The following is a 20,696-nucleotide window of genomic DNA, read 5'->3' on the forward strand; positions in this document are numbered from 1 at the left end:
AAATAATGCAAGCTGCAGTAAAAATAGTAGAGGAATGGTGCAGCAGGCATACCCTCTCCGTTAATGGAGAGAAGACGAAACTAATCCTGTTTACTAGGAAAAGGAAAATTGGCACACTATAGATGCCAAAAATATTTAACACAACGCTTCAACTTTCGGACGAAGTCAAATACCTGGGAGTTGTATTGGACTGGCGACTGAATTGGAAGAAGCATGTAGATGATAAAGTGGAAAAAGCACGCTCGGCTCTTTGGCAATGTCGTAGGGTGGTGGGAAGGTCGTGGGGTTTAAATCCCAAAATCGCCCTCTGGATCTACATGGCAATAGTCAGACCGAGCTTTAGTTTGGTGGCCCAGAGCCAGACAAAAAACAACAGCCCTGCAACTTGAACACGTTCAGAGAATGGCGTGTCTCAGTGTTACAGGAGCAATGAGGACCACTCCCACAGCGGCTCTGGAGACTCTTCTTTGCTTAGCACCTCTTAACCTTTACATAGAGGAAGCGGCAATGAGGAGGTCTCTAAGACTTCACTCTCTGGGAGTATGGAACAAGCAAGGCCGCACAACGAAGCACACTCGAATCTTAACGGAGGCGTTCAACAGAATACCCTTGTTAAGAATGGGTTGTGATCGTATGGGCACAAAACTAATATATGAGAAGACATATAGAATATCAATGAATGATAATTCAGAAGGAAGAGCTGACATTGATATCTATGTCGATGGTGCCAAAACAGATAGTGGTTCAGAAGCCGGCATCTACTCCGAACAACTGAACGCACAAATCAGTGTACCTCTCGGCACCCACACGTCTGTCTTACAAACAGAACTGATGGGAATAATGCTGGGAGCTAGAATCGTTGCTGAAATAGGCAACAAATCAATACGCATACTTACTGACAGCAAGTCTGCACTACTAGCCCTGGACAGCTGTATGGTTCGATCCGGGCTGGTTTCGGAGTGCAGACAAACGCTAAAATATGTAACGCAGAGGAATAGTGTGGAACTTGGTTGGATCAAAGGATACAGTGGCAACGAAGGAAACGAGAGGGCAGATGAGATGGCGAAGCGAGCCGCGCGCATGCCCTTCTGGGGACCCGAACCGGCAATCACGCCTTCGGTCGTCCTCTCGAACGAACTCGTACAGCAATATACCCAGAGACACCATGAGCAGATATGGGCGACGTTGAGCAGCTGCCGGCATAGTAGAGCTTGTATGGCGACACCAGACCGTAAGTTGACGAAATTTTCTCTCACTATCAAGGGACAAACTGCGTAAACTGGTAGGATTCCTTACGGGACATTACCAGTTTAACAAACATCTACATACGATAGGGGTGGTAACAGACCCAATCTGTCGTGAATGCAATGAAGAAGAGGAAACAGCTGAGCACATTCTACGTGAGTGTCCAGCCCTGGCCTCCTACAGGGAATCCATACTAGGGGACATCTGGCCTAGTATGGCAAATATCAGGGAGTTTCCACCCTCTGCATTACTCAAGTACATTCAAGCAGATGGGTGGCTTGAGTAGAGGAGCGGGAAAACCCCCTGATATGAACTTGGGGAAGGTACAATGGGCCCAAAGGCGAGGCCTAAGTGCCGGCTGGCTACCGTCAGCCCCATAAATTAAGAATCCAGAATCCAGAATCCAGAATCCAGTACTTAGGATATACATTAAAGAGCAATAACTCAGACAGAGCGCATATTCAAGAAATGGTGCGAAAAACGAACAAAGTGATAGTAATAGTATGGGGAATAGGAGAGAGATGGACATGATTATAAGAGAAGAATGATGATGTTTGATAATTTGATCAAAAGTGTATTTATGTACAGAGCTGAGATTTGGGGATGAAGGGAATATAAAGAAATAGAGAGAGTGCAAGAAAAATACTTAAAGTGGACATTGGGATTGGAAAAGTATACGCCGGGGTATATAGTGAGAGAGGAAACAAAAATGGAGAAAATGAGAGTGGAAGCGGGTAAAAGGGCGGTTGGATTTGAAGAGAAGTTTAGTGAGAGAGGTTATTGTAAAATACTGCAAGATTGTTGGAAAGAAATAAGAAAGAAAGGGGGAAAACATGTTTGGAGCGAAAGAGACAAGTATTATGAAGGAAAGGGATATGCATGTGAAGAAATAGAGAGAATGAGAGAAATAGGAAGGAGTAAGGAAGAAGAACTGAGTGTAAGAGATAAGGATATAGACAAGCAAGAACGCAGATCGAGAATATCGGAGTCTAGATATAATGCAGAATATAGAAAAATAGTAGAGAATGAAGTACCAAAGTACACACACAGAGAGAATATAAAGGAGAAAAGAATGATGGCAAGCTTTAGGTGTGGAAATGAAGAGAAAGAGAAACAATAAAGCATATGCTGGAAGAATGTAAAGTATTGAGAGAATAGGAGGAAAGTAGGGAAGAAGTGCTAAACGAGGATGGAAGGGAAGAGAACTGGACTGGATGAAAGGAGTACGGAAGATAAAGGAACTAAGGCAAGGGGTGAGCAAGCAGAAAGAATAGAACAATTACTATAATATAAAACTCGAATATTTATTTTATTGATTTATTTATATTATGTGGATTAAGTTAATTTGTACCCCTATTGGAATCTTATTAAGCCTGTAAGGCAAATAATAAATTAATAAACTGTCTCCATTTATTAATACAATAAATTCATACAATATTGTATGAAATTAATGGAGTACAATAAAAACGAGAAAGTTAATGTACAATTATTATTATTCACTTGTAAAATACAAAATCGCGTCATTATACTTATCAAATAATCATGAACCCCGATTTTAATCAATACAAGCCAAAACAGCCCCAAATACCACAAGAAGTTGACAATTTTTGCCAACACCCACATCCTCCAAAAATGCTTCTTCGCCTTGTTGACATCATCACTTTCTTTGAGGAGGTACTTTTTAGTACCTACAGCACAATCAAACATGTATGTATAAAGAAATTAATGGACACGACACGCTGATTTTTAAAAACTTAATAACCAAAAACCTGGATGAAGAACAAACATAGCTGACATTTTTAGTTTATCCAGTTGACACCAGTTTACCAAATCACGTCATTATAGTTATCAAATACTAAGGAAACAACCTCAATTTTAATAAATATAAACCAAAACAGCCCCAAATACCACAAGAAATTGAAAATTTGGGCCAATACCCACATTCTCAAAAAATGTTTCTTCGCTTTGTTGCTATCATTTTCCTTTAAAAGATACTTTTTAGTACCTGAAATACAGTCAAACATATATGTATAAATCACAGCGTTCTCGTATTTGTAGGAAAAACTGTCAACATCCGCAGGCAACAACTCGCCCTGTAAACTATAAAATTTGTCGTTAACAAACTTCCAGTTGTTGTGTGTGAAGTAAGCTAGAGATATATTCGCAGTGTGAATCTTCCTCTGAAGTTTAGTCAACCTGCAATTAAAAAAAAATCCGTTTTGAAGTATACCCATGTAAAATTTAATGTTGGTATAGAAGTAATTACTTACATCGGTTGTTCGCCCATTACTTTAAGCATGCCGTCGATGAGTAAAGCCGGTATAAGTTGATACATCAACATTTGAAAAACATAATTGTAGTAGCACTTGGTGATTTTTGGGTTGGGGTACCATAAAACATTATCGTAGGGGCGTTCTTTCCATATTTTGGTGCCTAAATCGACGACGGTTTTTATAGTTATGTTGTTCACATCGTTATTACTACCGTTGTAGAATGATGGGTTGAGTCTGTGGCTTGCGTCTCTGGAAACTGATTTATAACTTCTACGGAGGAAAAGAGAAAAAATATACTTGTATGTAGCTTGTTTCCACGATGATATGATGATAGCCTTCACTGTAACGTCAACTGCCATAAAGTCCGTAATGTTGTTAGGGTTAGAGTAAATGATGCGCACTATTCCTTTTCCGCAACCTACCGTGAGGCCTATGGGACCGTTGAAATTGTCGATCCAACCGGGGATGGGCTCGATATTTGTACCGATAACTGTTAACAAACAGTTGAGATAATTTAATCTGAGATATTTTTAATTTTCAAGCAAAACTAGGAATAATTTCATTTTAAAGTCGAATAGGGCAAAACCCCTATAGTTTTGCCCCATTCGACTTTAATTTGTTTTTTCTATATTTCCACCACTACGTTACGTGATGCCATGATTACAATTATTTCGAAATCAGCCTGTATGTCTATAGTGACAGTTTATTCTAAAATGTAAGTCACGTTAGTACTATATATGATATATTTTTCAATTTACGCACGTGCCTATATTTTGAGAGTGATTATTAGTTATTGCAAAACTGATTTATACTCACTAACAGAAGGTCGATAAACAACAATAGGTATTCTTCCATTACACATATCGTAGACCACGTGCTCGCTCAAGGACTTCGAAAATGTATAAGTATTTGGTTGCGGATGTATATACTTTTCGGTCAATACGTTCAAAGTATGTCTATCTATGTTTTCCGCTATTTCTATAGTCTTCTCCCATTCGGCAACAGCAGGATACAATCTTTCTTCGACCACCTTTCGATCGCTGTTGCAATAAGTCGTCGAAATGTGAACAAAAACATCCAAATTCTTCATCTCTAGTGCCAATTTAGCAACCTCCCTAGTCCCCCTAGTGTTCATGATGACAGCGTCAGTTAAGCTATCGTCGAAACGCACAGACGCCGCTACATGAAAAACGACATTCACTTCATCGATCAAGATTTGACGTTCCTGAAGATTTAGCCCTAAATCCAGCTCCCGCACATCGCCAACGACGATCTTAATTTTGTTCAGAGAATCGGGGTTTTTCGATTTGAGTACGTCGAAGAGCTACAAACGTATTAAAAAGGGAAAACTGATGAAAAAACGACTTACTGGTAAATCGGTGATAGTTTTGATTCTTTCTTCAGGAGATCGACCCTTTTTCTCTCTCAAGAGTAAGTAGATGGTTTTCAGATCTGGACACGATCGAAGGAGCTTCTCGACAAGGACTTTTCCGATGAAACCACTTCCACCGGTTATGAAGATCGTTTTATTCCGGTAGAATTCAGGAATTGTGGGTATTTCAGCCATCGTTTTGAACTTTTCAGGAAATTTATCAGTTCTTTTTCTGTGTATTCACAAATAAGGGTAATGATGGACCAATATGTTATCACCGTCGAAGTTTAACTGTGAACAAAGTAAAATCCGGTTTACCTACTAAATTTAAAAAGTTCTTACGACAAGGTTAAGGTCAAAACTTGACCTGCATGAAATCAAAATTACACACTAGTCATTGTGTACACCTGATTAACTCTCGTCTCTTTTACACACTCTGCGTACTACTTTTGGTGGTTCCTACCTGTAAACTCCCCTAAAATCTTTTTGCTTACCCGTAGCGTCAACCCCATCCTGCTGACTTATTACCCGGTACCGCGTCAATTGGTCGCAGCGACAACTGATCGCAACGACAACTGGTCGCAGTCACAATTCATCGCAACACAATTCGTCGCAAGTACAACTGGTCGCATGCGACAATTGATCGCAGACGAAAAATGATAGCGTTTAGAGAAATATAGTAATTGTTATGAATGAGGAAAATAAAATACAGTGCTATATTCTCAAAAATATCATTATTTCTAAAAAAGTGTCAAAATAAATACATACCAGTTCCATAAAAACAGTAACAATTAGGCTCATTTCTGACTAAACCAAAGTGCAAAAAAGTGAAAATATTGTAAAATAATTTTTTTAATGCTGACACATATTTCGTCGGTATGCTACTGTAATGTTCATTTGGATTATTCGTCTTATTAATTAGACACTCAAGTAAGTGATTCATGCTTTTTTTCTCACAAGTTTAAAGTTTGTCAATTAAACGAGTGAAAAAAATAGCTTTCAAAGCGTGTTACACACGTCATTTTTTTTAAATAAAAAATGGCTTTAAAATTATTACAACTGTCAAATTAAAAATTTATAGATTTATCATAATCAATGAAATCGTTACAGTTTTAAGTGAAAAAGTATTATTTTCATTACGTTTGATAGCTTAAAAAATTAAATATATATATTTTTTAATAAATTTGGTGCAAAGAAATTTGAATTTATATATAAACAATTAATCTTGGAGTTTACTGCATTCTTTGCAGAAAATTTTTTGATCACTACAAATTAGTTCTAGATTATCTTTAATCCATGATAAAACAAAAGATGTTTTTTCATTCAGAACTTTTTTGAACGCTCACACTGTTAATGGGGCGCTTGTAGATACGAAAGAATGAATAATTTATCTCATTCCCTTTGCGAAGTACCTACGTACCAATCTCCACTTTTACGCCATTTGTGTAAACAAGATCGTAAAAAGATTAGTTTGAACCATGGAGCAAAGAATATACTCATACTGGAGGAAGTGCCAGACTTAAAATGATGGTTTCCAGCCAAACCGATAAAGTGTGTCATAAACAGTAACCCTCATTACCCAGATAAGACTGCCGCTGACAGTGACGTACAGTTTTTTTTTTTTTTTGAAGATGCTCATGGAATAAAAATTGTTGAATAAAACAAAGCACATAACAGATTTATATTATCTATTATTTAAAATATTTAAATCAATCAATACATTACGAGTAACAAGTAATACAAACAGTAAATACCGTTAAAAACTAGAAACAACCAGAATGACGACGCCACTGAGTAGTGGTTATTCGCAATGGCGTGACTAATTTTTAGCTTGGGAAGATTGCAAAGTTTATTGAGGGGCATTTCACTCGGAAGGCCGACTATTCACTCAGAATTATTTGCCTAATCTGCCGGATGTAAGTGGGCAGATGTAAATTGTGGCTTTAATTTTTTCCAACCCTTGTTGTAAATTTTTGTAGGATGCAAAGTGCCGAGAATAATAAAATCAGGTAGCAGCAGGGTCATTCATGGAAAACTGCGAACCAATTATTTTTTCCTTTTTTTAGATCTAAGAGCTGTTTTACACGTCACAGAAATATTTATCGTAAAATGAATTTTTAGAAATAATTTTCTCGTGATTAATAGGTTGCAAAAGATCAAGAGGCACTCGAAGCAAGCCCTGACAAATTTATTAGCGGCGCCAGTGGAGATCTCCAACTGGTTGCGATACCACCATGGACACTCGCGTAACCTCCTTTACCAGAATTGTCAAAATGACATTGTCAAACTCAAAGCAATCATGGATTAACCATTTCATTTTAAATTCAGTTAGCATCAAGTGGCACACGGTATTCGTATTTTGGGTTGCGTAAAAATAATTTTCAGAAGTAATTTTCTCGTGACTAACCCTGTATATGTATTTTTTACACCCACATATGGCACAACTGAATTTTTCTTCAGTACAATACTAGTGACATAATAATAATTAAAAAGTAAGTTTTTAGTTGCATAAGTACCTACATTTCTTAGATTTCCCGGTAACACAAAATTATTCTTGACGCTCTAACAAAAGTTTTGGCAATATATATTTACAATACACGTAAACCTTTCTCAAACCCTGTAAAAGATCCGCTGCACTTTACAAGGGATTAAAATAAGTATTATATCCGTCCAGTGGAATTTACATTCGCTGCATATGGATACTCTAGATGTACTATTAGTTCATAAATTTTATTGTTTGGTGATATGTATAAAGGCAAGAATAGACAATAGAGGCAATTCTGTATCAAAATGTGTTAAAATTTAATGGTTGTTAAAAATATGATTTTTTATATAATTGTATAATAAATCTAGTAAAGAACAATAAACACTTTTTTTATGTTGAGTACTTATTATAATGAAGCTAGTTCCTATAATGTAATAGGTAAAATAAGCAACGACATAAATAGTAACAGTCTCTTAAAAAAATAACCGAAATGACAATTTATTAATAAAAAATCTTATGTAACAAGGCGTTTACGCTCGTATTTTTTAGTTTTTAAAGTGCAACTACAAACTTCGTCACTTATCTATATTCAAATTGTTTTTAATTCGATATTTACACCTTACCTGATTGCTAAATTTATTGCAACTTAAAATTCAGAATACAAAATATTTAGTTTTAATAAAAGAAAATACTTCCTGATGAATTTTACCTTGCGATCAATTGACGCTGCGATAAATTTACGTGCGACCAATTGTCCTGCGACGAGTTGTTTGCGACCAGTTGTCGTAGAATCGACTTACCCAGATCCTACCAGAAATATATCTGTCCAACCTTCAACTCCTTCTTTACTTTCCGAGGTTAAGCTATAAGGAAGTATTGTAACCGAGTCCATCAGGCGACTGGTTTACGTTAGATAAAAAGAATAATATAATAATCCCACTCTATTTTTTTTATTAAACTAACAAAGAAACAAAATAACAACCCAACAAATTCATGATAACCCATAACTATAATTTAAAAATATAATTTGTAACATTACAATAAATTAAATACAAAGTCAAATATTTGTTAATAACAACTAAAATTTAAGAAATTAATGGACACGACACGCTGATTTTTAAAAACTTAATAACCAAAAACCTGGATGAAGAACAAACATAGCTGGCATTTTTAGTTTATCCAGTTGACACCAGTTTGCCAAATCATGTCATTATAGTTATCAAATACTAAGGAAACAACCTCAATTTTAATAAATATAAGCCAAAACAGCCCCAAATACCACAAGAAATTGAAAATTTTAGCCAATACCCACATTCTCAAAAAATGTTTCTTCGCTTTGTTAATATCATTTTCCTTTAAAAGGTACTTTTTAGTACCTGAAATACAGTCAAATATATATGTATAAATCACAGTGTTCTCGTATTTGTAGGAAAAACTGTCAAAATCCGCAGGTAACAACTCTTCCACCAAATTAAAAAAATTGCTGTTAACAAACTTCCAGTTGTTGTGTGTGAAGTAAGCCAGGGCTACATTAGCAGTGTGAATTTTTCTCTGAAGTTTAGTAAGCCTGCGATGAATAGAAAATTCCCATTTTGAGATACACCCTTCTAAAATTTTATGTTGCTACAAGTAATTCTTGCGATACTTACATCGGTCGTTCGCCCATTAATTTAAGCATGCCGTCGATGAGTAAAGCCGGTATAAGTTGATACATCAACATTTGAAAAACATAATTGTAGTAGCACTTGGTGATTTTTGGGTTGGGGTACCATAAAACATTATCGTAGGGGCATTCTTTCCATATTTCGGTGCCCAAATCGACGACGGTTTGTATAGTTGTGTTGTTCACGTCGTTATTACTACCGTTGTAGAATGATGGGTTGAGTCTGTGGCTTGCGTCTCTGGAAACCGATTTATAACTTCTACGGAAGAAAAGAGAAAAAATATACTTGTATGTAGCTTGTTTCCACGAAGATATGATGAGAGCCTTCGCCGTAACGTCAACTGGCATATAGTCCGTAATGTTGTTAGGGTCAGAGTAAATGATGCGCACTAAGCCTTTTCCGGAACCTACCGTGAGACCTATGGGACCGTTAAAATTGTCGATCCAACCTGGGATGGGTTCGATGTTTGTACTGATAACTGTTAACAAACAGTTAAGATAATTTACGAATAATTTACTTATTCCTCTAGAAAATTGATAACGTTGATAAATGATCAACAATGGTGTTATAAATACTGTGTTTCTACTCTCGCGAAACTTCTTTTTTTTTTTTTGTTGCAGTACTATAATCTGAAAACTTTTCGAGTTCCACTAGGAAATGAAGGGTGAAAATTGTTGAAATTTCATTATGTAACGTACATAATAACGTTGTACACTTGTCAATTTAAGAAGCAGAAATGGCATAGGTACAACCATTTTGTTATCTATAGGGATGACTGTTATATGTATAACTAATTTATACTCACTAACAGAAGGTCGATAAACAACAAGAGGTATTCTTCCATTACACATATCGTAGACTACGTGCTCGCCCAAAGACTTCGCAAAAGTATAAGTATTTGGTTGCGGATGTATATACTTTTCGGTCAATACGTTCAAAGTATGTCTATCTATGTTTTCCGCTATTTCTATAGTCTTCTCCCATTCGGCAACAGCAGGATACAATCTTTCTTCGACCACCTTTCGATCGCTGTTGCAATAAGTCGTCGAAATGTGAACAAAAACATCCAAATTCTTCATCTCTAGTACCAATTTAGCAACCTCCCTAGTCCCCCTCGTGTTCAAGATGACAGCATCAGTTAAGCTATCGTCGAAACGCACTGACGCGGCTCCATGAAAAACGACATTCACTTCATCGATCAAGATTTGACGTTCCTGAAGATTTAACCCCAAATCCAGCTCCCGTACATCGCCAACAACGATCTTAATTTTGTTTAGGGAGTCGGGATTTTTCGATTTGAGAACGTCGAAGAGCTAAACATGGATTAAAAACGGGAAACGAATGAACAAAGCGACTTACTGGTAAATCGGTGATGGTTTTGATTCTTTCTTCAGGAGATAGGCCCTTTTTCTCTCTCAAGAGTAAATAGATGGTTTTCAGGTCTGGACACGATCGAAGGAGCTTCTCGACGAGGACTTTTCCGATGAAACCACTTCCACCGGTTATGAAGATGGTTTTGTTGCGGTAGAATTCAGGAATTGTAGGTATGTCAACCATCGTCCCGAAGTTTTCAGAAAATTTAATAGTGCTTGTTCTATGCGGTCACAAATAAGTATATTAAAGGTAGAATATGTTTTCACCGTTGAAATTCACTTGTCGAATAATTGCAAGGATGATTTGTCAATTTTAAAAAGTGCAAACGTGAAGGTTAATGCAAAAACTTGACCTGCATTAAATAAATCAAAGTTGTTGCAATTGAAATTAAAATGGATCTGGTGGAAATATTTTCGCTTTAGTTGTCTGCACACTGTGTGGTACGCAAGGTGTTTTCTTCCCATATGTTAATTTTTTGCCCATTCGGTTCCAACCCATCCTTAAGAAGGGTATTCTGTTGAACTCCTCCGTCAAGATAAGAGTGTGCTTAGTTATGCGACCTTCCTTGTTCCATATTCCCAGAGAGTGAAGTCTTGAAGACGTCCTTATTGCCCCTTCCTCTATGTAAAGGTGAAGAGGTGCTAAGCAAAGAAGTGTCTCCAGAGCCGCTGCGGGTATGGTTCTCATTGCTCCTGTAACACTGAGACACCCCATTCTCTGAACGTGTTCAAGTTGCAGATCTGTTGTTTTTTGTCTAGCTCTGGGCGACCAAACTAAAGCTCCCTAGCACAACATCGGTCTGACTATTGCCGTGTACATCCAGAGGGCGATCTTGGGGTTTAAACTTCAAGGCCTTCCCACCACCCTACGACATTGCCAAAGAGCCGAGCGTGCTTTTTCCCGCTTTATAAGCCACGCGCTTCTTCTAGTTCACTTGCCAGTTCAATACAACCCCCATTTACGGAGACGGTATGCCTGCTGCACCATTCCTCAACTGTTAATATTGCAGCTTGCATTATTTCACATAATGTACCTGCGTATTTTCCTGTCAGCAAAATGACTAGATCATCTGTGTATCCAATTCTGTGGTAGTCAAGATCGTTGAGGCGTCGTATCAGGCTGTCAACTACACTATCCCACAGTGCAGGTAGGAGAGAGTATTCCTCCCTAGGGACATACCCTGTCTGCAACAGCCTCGATCTCAGTGCCACCTACATTAATCAGTACTTCCCTATTCCTCAGCATACCGGTCACCCACCTACTCAGGGTGGGGTTCACGTCGTGCTCTTATAGGACTAGTCCTATGCTTTTGAAGGTCGTTTTATTGAACGCTCCTTCAATATCCAAGAACATTCCTAAGGTGAAGAGTTTGTTCTCCATCGCCCACTCTATACGGTTGACAACTATGTGGAAGACCGTATCCGTGGATCTTGTTTTCAACAAAAATGATGTTAAGCTAATTGGTCTATAGGATTTAGCCAAGGTGTAATCTTGTCGTCCTGGCTTAAGTATAAAGATAACCTGTGCTTTTCGCCATGCATTCGGTATGTAGCTGCAGGAGGGCGGGATACATGCCGTCCACTCCCGGAGATTTATATGGGGAAAATCTGTCAACTGCCCACTCCAGTCTTACCTCCGTGACTATCTTTGCCGCCAGCGCCCAGTCCTTCGGGGAAGATTGACTACCGGCCACATTGAGTTTGGAATGGGAGGTAGTCCTTGTGCCGCCTGGAAACATAGTCTGCAGCAAAAGTTCTGCAAACTCTTCTAAGGTGGCTGTCAATGTGCCATCTTCTTTCTTTAGGAAACCTAGTTGATGTGTGTGGTCCTTCGAGAGAACTCTCTTCAGCGTTGCGGCCGAAGCAGTCGACGTTATGTTACTGCAGAAGGATCTCCACGTTTCCCGTTTCCTCTTTCTTAATTCTTCCTTAAACTCTTTTCTGTGCTCTTTGTAGGCTTCCCTCAGCTTTCTTAGTGTTTTTTGCTCTATTGAAAAGTTTTCTTAGTCCAGATTGAAGCAGGCTGAGCCCTCGGTTCCACCATAGTGTACCTTTGCCTCGGCCTTCCTTCTTAATAGGCAATTCTTCTCATAAGCTGACATTAGAGAGTCGTTGATAATGGTAAAGGTTTTCTCTATGTCTTCTGCTTATTAGGGTCAGAGTAAACGATGCGCACTAAGCCTTTCCCGTATACTACCGTGAGACCTATGGGACCATTGAAATTGTCGATCCAACCTGGGATGGGTTCGATGTTTGTATTGATAACTGTTAACAAACAGTTAAAATAAATAATGCAGAGATTTATTTTTTCATCCCCTCTAGAAAATTGATAACACTGGTTTAGGAATCAACTTAGTGTGAAGTGTTAAAAGATATCTAGATTCTGCGTCAGAATGTTGTACATTTTTTAAGAAGCAGAAATGGCATAGGTGACAGCCATTTTGTTATCTATCGTGATGATTATTATATGTATAACTAATTTATACTCACTAATCGATATACGCAATGATACTAGATGAGAGGTTACGAAAGGAGATGGAAGCAAGGGGTATGTTGCCAGATGGTCAGGCAGGGTTTAGGAAAGGAAGAGGTACTATGGACAATGTGCACATCCTGCGACATTTAGTGGGAAGAAAAATAAGGAGAGAGGGTGGACGAATGTACGCATTGTTCATAGATCAAAGCAGCGTTTGATAGCGTGAATAGATAGAAAATGTCGAAGTATTTGAGGAGAAGGGGAGTAGATGCGTACCTGGTAACGAAAATGCAAGAAATACATATATGAAAAAACAGTAAGTGAGGTGAGAGTGAATATGGAATAGAAATCGAGAGTTTTTATACAACTAGAGGAGCGAGACAGGGATGCCCACTCAGTCCCGCATTGTTTGCAGCTTATTTAGGAGATATAGATGAAATGTTCAGAAATGCACAGACCGGAGGGGTGGTAGTGGGCCAAGGGAAAGTGTGGTCGTTGACGTACGCAGATGATTTGGTGATTGTGGCAAAAAAAAAAGAAGAAGAAAATGTGTGTAAAAAAAAAAATGGTGGTGTTTGGGAAGAAAGTACGAAAGGAGAGCGCATATTCAAGAAATGGTCGGAAAAGTGAACAAAGTGATAGGAATAGGAGTGAGAAAATTTGGACATGATTGTAAGAGAAGAATGATGATGTTTGATAGTTTGATCAAAGTGAATTTATGTACGGAGCTGAGATTTGGTGATGGAGGGAATATGAAGAAATAGAGAGAGTGCAAGAAAAATACGTAAAATGGACATTGGGATTGGAAAAGTATACACTGGGGTATATAGCGAGAGAAGAAACAAAGAGGGAGAAAATGAGAGTGGAAGCAGGTAAAAGGGCAGTTGGATTTGAAGAGAAGTTTAATGAGAGAGGTGATTGTAAAATATTGCAAGAATGTTGGAAAGTAATAAGAAAGGAAGGGGGAAAACATGTTTGGAGCGAAAGAGACAAGTCTTATGAAGGAAAAGGATATGCATGTGACGAAATAGAGAGAATGAGAGAAATGGGAAGGAGTGTAACTGAGTGTAAGAGATAAGGCTATAGACAAGCAAGAACGCAGATCGAGAATATCGGAGTCTAGATATAATGCAGAATATAGAAAAATAGTAAAGAATGAAGTACCAAAGTACACACAGAGAGAGAGAGTAAAAAGGAGAAAACATGATGGCGAGATTTAGGTGTTAAAATGAAGAGAAAGAGAATAATTTTTGGATGGATGAAACTGACAGAAGGTGTAGGATATGCTGGAGAGAGGGAGAAGCAATAGAGTATATGCTGGAAGGATGTGAAGAATTGAGAGAATCGGAGGAAAGTAGGGAAGAAGTGCTAAACTAGTATGCAAGAGGACTGGACTGGAAGGGAACTAAGGCAAGGGGTGAGCAAGCAGAAAGAGTAGAACAATTACAATTATATAAAACTGGGAATCTTATTAAGCCTATAAGGCAAAAAATAAATTAATAAACTGTCTTCATTTACTAATACAATAAATTCATATAATATAATTAAGAAGATAATAAATGATTAATGTGTACTTATGATATTTGTAGTTTATCCAATTTAAAAACGCTTTGCCAATTGCTTGAAATTAATGGAGTACAAGAAAAACAAGAAAGTTATTATACAATTATTATTCACTTAATACAAAATCGCGTCATTATACTTATCAAATACGCATGAAACAACCCCTATTTTAATAAATACAACCCAAAACAGCCCCAAATACCACAAGAAGTTAACAATTTTTGCCAACACCCACATCCTCCAAAAATGCTTTTTCGCCTTGTTGATATCATCACTTTCTTTGAGAAGGTACTTTTTAGTACCTACAGCACAGTCAAACATGTACATATAAATCACAGCGTTCTCGTATTTGTAGGAAAAACTGTCAACATCAGCAGGCAACAACTCTCCCTGTAAACTATAAAATTTGTAGTTAACAAACTTCCAGTTGTTGTGTGTGAAGTAAGCTAGAGATATATTCGCAGTGTGAATCTTCCTCTGAAGTTTAGTCAACCTGCGATTAAAAAAAATCCGTTTTGGAGTATTCCCATGTAAAATTTAATGTTGGTACAAGTAATTACTTACATCGGTCGTTCGCCCATTAATTTAAGCATGCCGTCGATGAGTAAAGCCGGTATAAGTTAATAAATAAATATTTGAAAAACATAATTGTAGTAGCACTTGGTGATTTTTGGGTTGGGGTACCATAAAACATTATCGTAGGGGCATTCTTTCCATATTTTGGTGCCTAAATCGACGACGGTTTTTATAGTTATGTTGTTCACATCGTTATTACTACCGTTGTAGAATGATGGGTTGAGTCTGTGGCTTGCGTCTCTGGAAACTGATTTATAACTTTTACGGAAGAAAAGAGAAAAAATATACTTGTATGTTGCTTGTTTCCACGATGATATGATGATAGCCTTCACTGTAACGTCAACTGCCATAAAGTCCGTAGTGTTGTTAGGGTCAGAGTAAATGATGCGCACTATGCCTTTTCCGCAACCTACCGTGAGACCTATGGGACCGTTGAAATTGTCGATCCAACCGGGGATGGGCTCGATGTTTGTACCGATAACTGTTAACAAACAGTTGAGATAATTTAGTCTGAGATTTCTAATTTTCGAGCAAAACCAGGAATAATTTCATAGCTTCTAGTTTTAACGGTGAATGAGTTTACATCGTTTGTATTCCAACGTTTTTCCACCTACTGTTTAAAAGGTTTATTCCAAAATGTAAGTCACGTTAGTACTACATACGATATATTTTTTTAATTTACGCACGTGTCGCTTATAAGTGCCTATATTTTGAGAATGATTATTAGTTATTGCAAAACTGATTTATACTCACTAACGGAAGGTCGATAAACAACAATAGGTATTCTTCCATTACACATATCATAGACCACGTGCTCGCTCAAGGACTTCGAAAATGTATAAGTATTTGGTTGCGGATATATATACTTTTCGGTCAATACGTTCAAAGTATGTCTATCTATGTTTTCCGCTATTTCTATAGTCTTCTCCCATTCGGCAACAGCAGGATACAATCTTTCTTCGACCACCTTTCTATCGCTGTTGCAATAAGTCGTCGAAATGTGAACAAAAACATCCAAATGCTTCATCTCTAGTACCAATTTAGCAACCTCCCTCGTCCCCCTAGTGTTCATGATGACAGCGTCAGTTAAGCTATCGTCGAAACGCACAGACGCCGCTACATGAAAAACGAAATTCACTTCATCGATCAAGATTTGACGTTCCTGAAGATTTAACCCCAAATCCAGCTCCCGTACATCGCCAACAACGATCTTAATTTTGTTTAGGGAGTCGGGATTTTTCGATTTGAGAACGTCGAAGAGCTAAACACGGATTAAAAACGGGAAACGAATGAACAAAGCGACTTACTGGTAAATCGGTGATGGTTTTGATTCTTTCTTCAGTAGATAGGCCCTTTTTCTGTCTCAAGAGTAAATAGATGGTCTTCAGGTCTGGACACGATCGAAGAAGCTTCTCGACCAAGACTTTTCCGATAAAACCACTTCCACCGGTTATGAAGATGGTTTTGTTGCGGTAGAATTCAGGAATTGTGGGTATTTCAGCCATCGTTTTGAACTTTTCGGGAAATTTATCAGTTTTTTTTCTGTGTATTCACAAATAAGGGTAATAACGGACGAATATTTTGTCACCGTCGAAGTTCAACTGTGATGAAAGTAAAATCCGGTTTACTAAATTTAAAAAGTTCTTACGACAAGGTTAAGGTCAAAACTTGACCTGCTGAAATCAAAATTCTATTTGACGAATTACACACTAGTCATTGTGTACACCTGATTAACTCTTGTCTCTTTTACACACTCTGTGAACTACTTTTGGTGGTTCCTACCTGTAAACTCCGCTAAAATCTCTTTGCTCATCCGTAGCGTCAACTCCACCCTGCTGACTTACCCAGATCCTACTTCCCTTTACTTCCCGAGGTTAAGCTAAGGATGAATTGTAACCGAGTCCATCAGGCGACTGATTTACGTTAGATAAAAAAAAATATATAATAATCACACTCTATTCTTTTATTAAACTAACAAAGAAACAAAACAACAACCCAACAAATTCATGATAACACATTACTAATTGAAAAATATAGTTTGTAACATTAGAATAAATTAAATACAAACTCAAATATTTGATAATAATAACTAAAATTTAAGAAATGAATGAACACGACACACTGATTTTTAAAAACTTAATAACCAAAAACCTGGAGGAAGAACAAACATAAGCTGACATTTTTAATTTATTCAGTTAACACCAGTTTGCCAAATCACGTCATTATAGTTATCAAATACTAAGGAAACAACCTCAATTTTAATAAATATAAGCCAAAACAGCCCCAAATACCACAAGAAATTGAAAATTTTGGCCAATACCCACAATCTAAAAAAATGTTTCTTCGCTTTGTTGCTATCATTTTCCTTTAAAAGGTACTTTTTAGTACCTGAAATACAGTCAATCATATATGTATAAATCACAGTGTTCTCGTATTTGTAGGAAAAACTGTCAACATCCGCAGGTAACAACTCTTCCACCAAATTAAAAAAATTGCTGTTAACAAACTTCCAGTTGTTGTGTGTGAAGTAAGCCAGGGCTACATTAGCAGTGTGAATTTTTCTCTGAAGTTTAGTAAGCCTGCCATGAATAGAAAATTCCCATTTTGAGATACGCCCTTCTAAAATTTTATGTTGCTACAAGTAATTCTTGCGATACTTACATCGGTCGTTCGCCCATTAATTTAAGCATGCCGTCGATGAGTAAAGCCGGTATAAGTTGATACATCAACATTTGAAAAACATAAATGTAGTAGCACTTGGTGATTTTTGGGTTGGGGTACCATAAAACATTATCGTAGGGGCTATCTTTCCATATTTTGGTGCCCAAATCGACGAGGGTTTGTATAGTTGTGTTGTTCACGTCGTTATTACTACCGTTGTAGAATGATGGGTTGAGTCTGTGGCTTGCGTCTCTGGAAACTGATTTATAACTTCTACGGAAGGAAAGAGAAAAAATATACTTGTATGTAGCTTGTTTCCACGATGATATGATGAGAGCCTTCACCGTAACGTCAACTGGCATAAAGTCCGTAATGTTGTTAGGGTCAGAGTAAATGATGCGCACTAAGCCTTTTCCGCAACCTACCGTGAGACCTATGGGGCCGTTGAAATTGTCGATCCAACCTGGGATGGGTTCGATGTTTGTATTGATAACTGTTAACAAACAGTTAAGATAATTTACGAATAATTTATTTATTCCTCTAGAAAATTGACAACGTCTGAAAACTTTTCGAGTTCCACTAGGAGATGACATACGTCCTGTGATTAGCAACACTGGTTTAATAATGAACCTAGTGTTAAGGGTGAAAATTGTTGAAATTTCATTATGTAACGTACATAATAACGTTGTACACTTGTCAATTTGAGAAGCAGAAATGGCATAGGTACAACCATTTTGTTATCTATAGGGATGACTGTTATATGTATAACTACTAATTTATACTCACTAACAGAAGGTCGATAAACAACAAGAGGTATTCTTCCATTACACATATCGTAGACTACGTGCTCCCCTAAAGACTTCGCAAAAGTATAAGTATTTGGTTGCGGATGTATATACTTTTCGGCCAATACGTTCAAAGTATGTCTATCTATGTTTTCCGCTATTTCTATAGTCTTCTCCCAATCGGCAACAGCAGGATACAATCTTTCTTCGACTACCTTTCGATCGCTGTTGCAATAAGTCGTCGAAATGTGAACAAAAACATCCAAATTCTTCATCTCTAGTACCAATTTAGCAACCTCCCTAGTCCCCCTAGTGTTCATGATAACAGCATCAGTTAAGCTATCGTCGAAACGCACTGACGCCGCTCCATGAAAAACGACATTCACTTCATCGATCAAGATTTGACGTTCCTGAAGATTTAACCCCAAATCCAGCTCCCGTACATCGCCAACAACGATCTTAATTTTGTTTAGGGAGTCGGGATTTTTCGATTTGAGAACGTCGAAGAGCTAAACACGGATTAAAAACGGGAAACGAATGAACAAAGCGACTTACTGGTAAATCGGTGATGGTTTTGATTCTTTCTTCAGGAGATAGGCCCTTTTTCTGTCTCAAGAGTAAATAGATGGTCTTCAGGTCTGGACACGATCGAAGGAGCTTCTCGACGAGGACTTTTCCGATGAAACCACTTCCACCGGTTATGAAGATGGTTTTGTTGCGGTAGAATTCAGGAATTGTAGGTAAGTCAACCATCGTCCCGAAGTTTTCAGAAAATTTAACAGTGCTTGTTCTATGTGGTCACAAATAAGTATATTAAAGGAAGAATATGTTTTCACCTTTGAAATTCACTTGTCGAATAGTTGCAAGGATGAGTTGTCAATTTTAAAAAGTGCAAAGGTAAAGGTTAAGACAAAAACTTGACCCGCATTAAATACATCAAAGTTGTTGCAATTTAAATTAAAATAGATTGGGTGGAAATATTTTCGCTTTAGTTGACTACACACTGTGTGGTACGCAAGGTGTTTTCTTCTCATTTGTTAATTTTGTGTCCATTCGGTCACTATCCATCCTTAACAAGGGTATTCTGTTGAACTCCTCCGTCATGATAAAAGTGTGCTTCGTTATGCGACCTTGCTTGTTCCATGCTCCCAGAGAGTGAAGTCTTGGAGACGTCCTTATTGCCGCTTCCTCTATGTAATGGCTAAGAGGTGCTAAGCAAAAGGTGTCGTCTTCACAGGTTATCCTTAGGATTTCCCTGAAAGTGGCTGCTTGTCTTCCCGATGCTAGGCACTGTTCAAGTTGTCTGTCCAGTGCTCCCATCAGGCCATTTTATACCATCTCCACCTGGCCAACAGTCAGCTTACCAATTGGATGCTGTACGTCAATCACGGCTACACGGAGGTGACTTGCAGCTACCTACCTGTAGCTATGTCCTTTAGAGCTTTTGTGCTACCGGAGGTGTGGAGGTTGAAGTCCACACTCTCTTTTTTGACCCTGAGGTCTTTTTTCCCCCGGGTTGTTTAGGGCTGGCTATTGTAGCCTGCATTTTGCCCTTGGGGTTTATCCCTGAGGAGGATGGGCCCGGTTTTGGCGGGTCGGCATTCGCTACCTCCGCCTTTTTACCTCAGCCCCAGAGATTCGCTTCCTCTTAGGAGGCTACAACCCCACAGTGGCTGGGTTTTCTGTTTGAGGTGCACCCGAAGGCACATCCTTAGTGGGTTAATTATATCATACATAATTATAATAAAATCAAATCTTATCATTTTTCGGAACAGCTGGATTTGATGTATTTATCTACTGTACTTTATGAGCGAGGGAACTTCAGTCGAAATAATCTTCGACCAATTTTTTGATAATAATAAACTGCCTTTATTTCATAACATACACACTAAAATTACATAATATAATTAACAATTAAGTAAATAATAAATGATTTATGGATATGGATGTATTATATTATTACGTTTGACGGGCGAATACTAACTATTGCTACGATTATGTACAGAACTTATTCCGGCGAATTTCACTGGACGCTCTTGACTGTCTCCACTGGCTGAATAATCCATTCCCGACGGTCGTCTCTATTTAAACCCATACTTCTCCGATCGAGATCTTTCACGAACATCCATCTCGACTCCGCTTCCAGACTTCCCTGGACGCCGCTTCGAGACTTCCGGTAACCGGCTCCAGACTTGTCTTTATGCGCCCGCCGCTCGGTCGTCG

The 20,696-nt window shown here is 38.0% G+C and overlaps 3 protein-coding genes and 1 pseudogene across 3 annotated transcripts; all 4 read right to left on the bottom strand.

Moving 5' to 3' along the window:
• Positions 1-2,956: 2,956 nt before the first annotated feature.
• LOC135140066 (fatty acyl-CoA reductase 1-like) lies at positions 2,957-5,451 on the bottom strand. Its single transcript, XM_064070465.1, has 6 exons — positions 5,385-5,451; positions 4,888-5,181; positions 4,335-4,842; positions 3,816-4,008; positions 3,516-3,767; positions 2,957-3,441 (listed from the first exon to the last, which is right to left on the bottom strand). The coding sequence occupies exons 2-6, from the start codon at positions 5,083-5,085 to the stop codon at positions 3,069-3,071; spliced, it is 1,524 nt and encodes a 507-aa protein (XP_063926535.1). The 5' UTR covers positions 5,086-5,181; positions 5,385-5,451; the 3' UTR covers positions 2,957-3,068.
• Positions 5,452-8,381: 2,930 nt separating this feature from the next.
• On the bottom strand, positions 8,382-10,695 carry LOC135140070 (fatty acyl-CoA reductase 1-like). Its single transcript, XM_064070470.1, has 5 exons — positions 10,399-10,695; positions 9,845-10,352; positions 9,325-9,517; positions 9,025-9,276; positions 8,382-8,942 (listed from the first exon to the last, which is right to left on the bottom strand). The coding sequence occupies exons 1-5, from the start codon at positions 10,594-10,596 to the stop codon at positions 8,546-8,548; spliced, it is 1,548 nt and encodes a 515-aa protein (XP_063926540.1). The 5' UTR covers positions 10,597-10,695; the 3' UTR covers positions 8,382-8,545.
• A 1,851-nt stretch (positions 10,696-12,546) lies between these two features.
• On the bottom strand, positions 12,547-16,575 carry LOC135140113 (fatty acyl-CoA reductase 1-like; annotated as a pseudogene).
• Positions 16,576-17,145: 570 nt separating this feature from the next.
• Positions 17,146-19,332, bottom strand: LOC135140086 (fatty acyl-CoA reductase 1-like). Its single transcript, XM_064070495.1, has 5 exons — positions 19,029-19,332; positions 18,475-18,982; positions 17,989-18,181; positions 17,689-17,940; positions 17,146-17,606 (listed from the first exon to the last, which is right to left on the bottom strand). The coding sequence occupies exons 1-5, from the start codon at positions 19,224-19,226 to the stop codon at positions 17,219-17,221; spliced, it is 1,539 nt and encodes a 512-aa protein (XP_063926565.1). The 5' UTR covers positions 19,227-19,332; the 3' UTR covers positions 17,146-17,218.
• Positions 19,333-20,696: the final 1,364 nt, after the last annotated feature.

The sequence above is a fragment of the Zophobas morio genome, unplaced genomic scaffold (genome assembly GCF_036711695.1).
Source record: "Zophobas morio isolate AGI-343-1 ecotype UQ-CSIRO unplaced genomic scaffold, CSIRO_AGI_Zmor_V1 ptg000038l, whole genome shotgun sequence".
Classification (NCBI taxonomy): Eukaryota; Metazoa; Arthropoda; class Insecta; order Coleoptera; family Tenebrionidae; genus Zophobas; species Zophobas morio.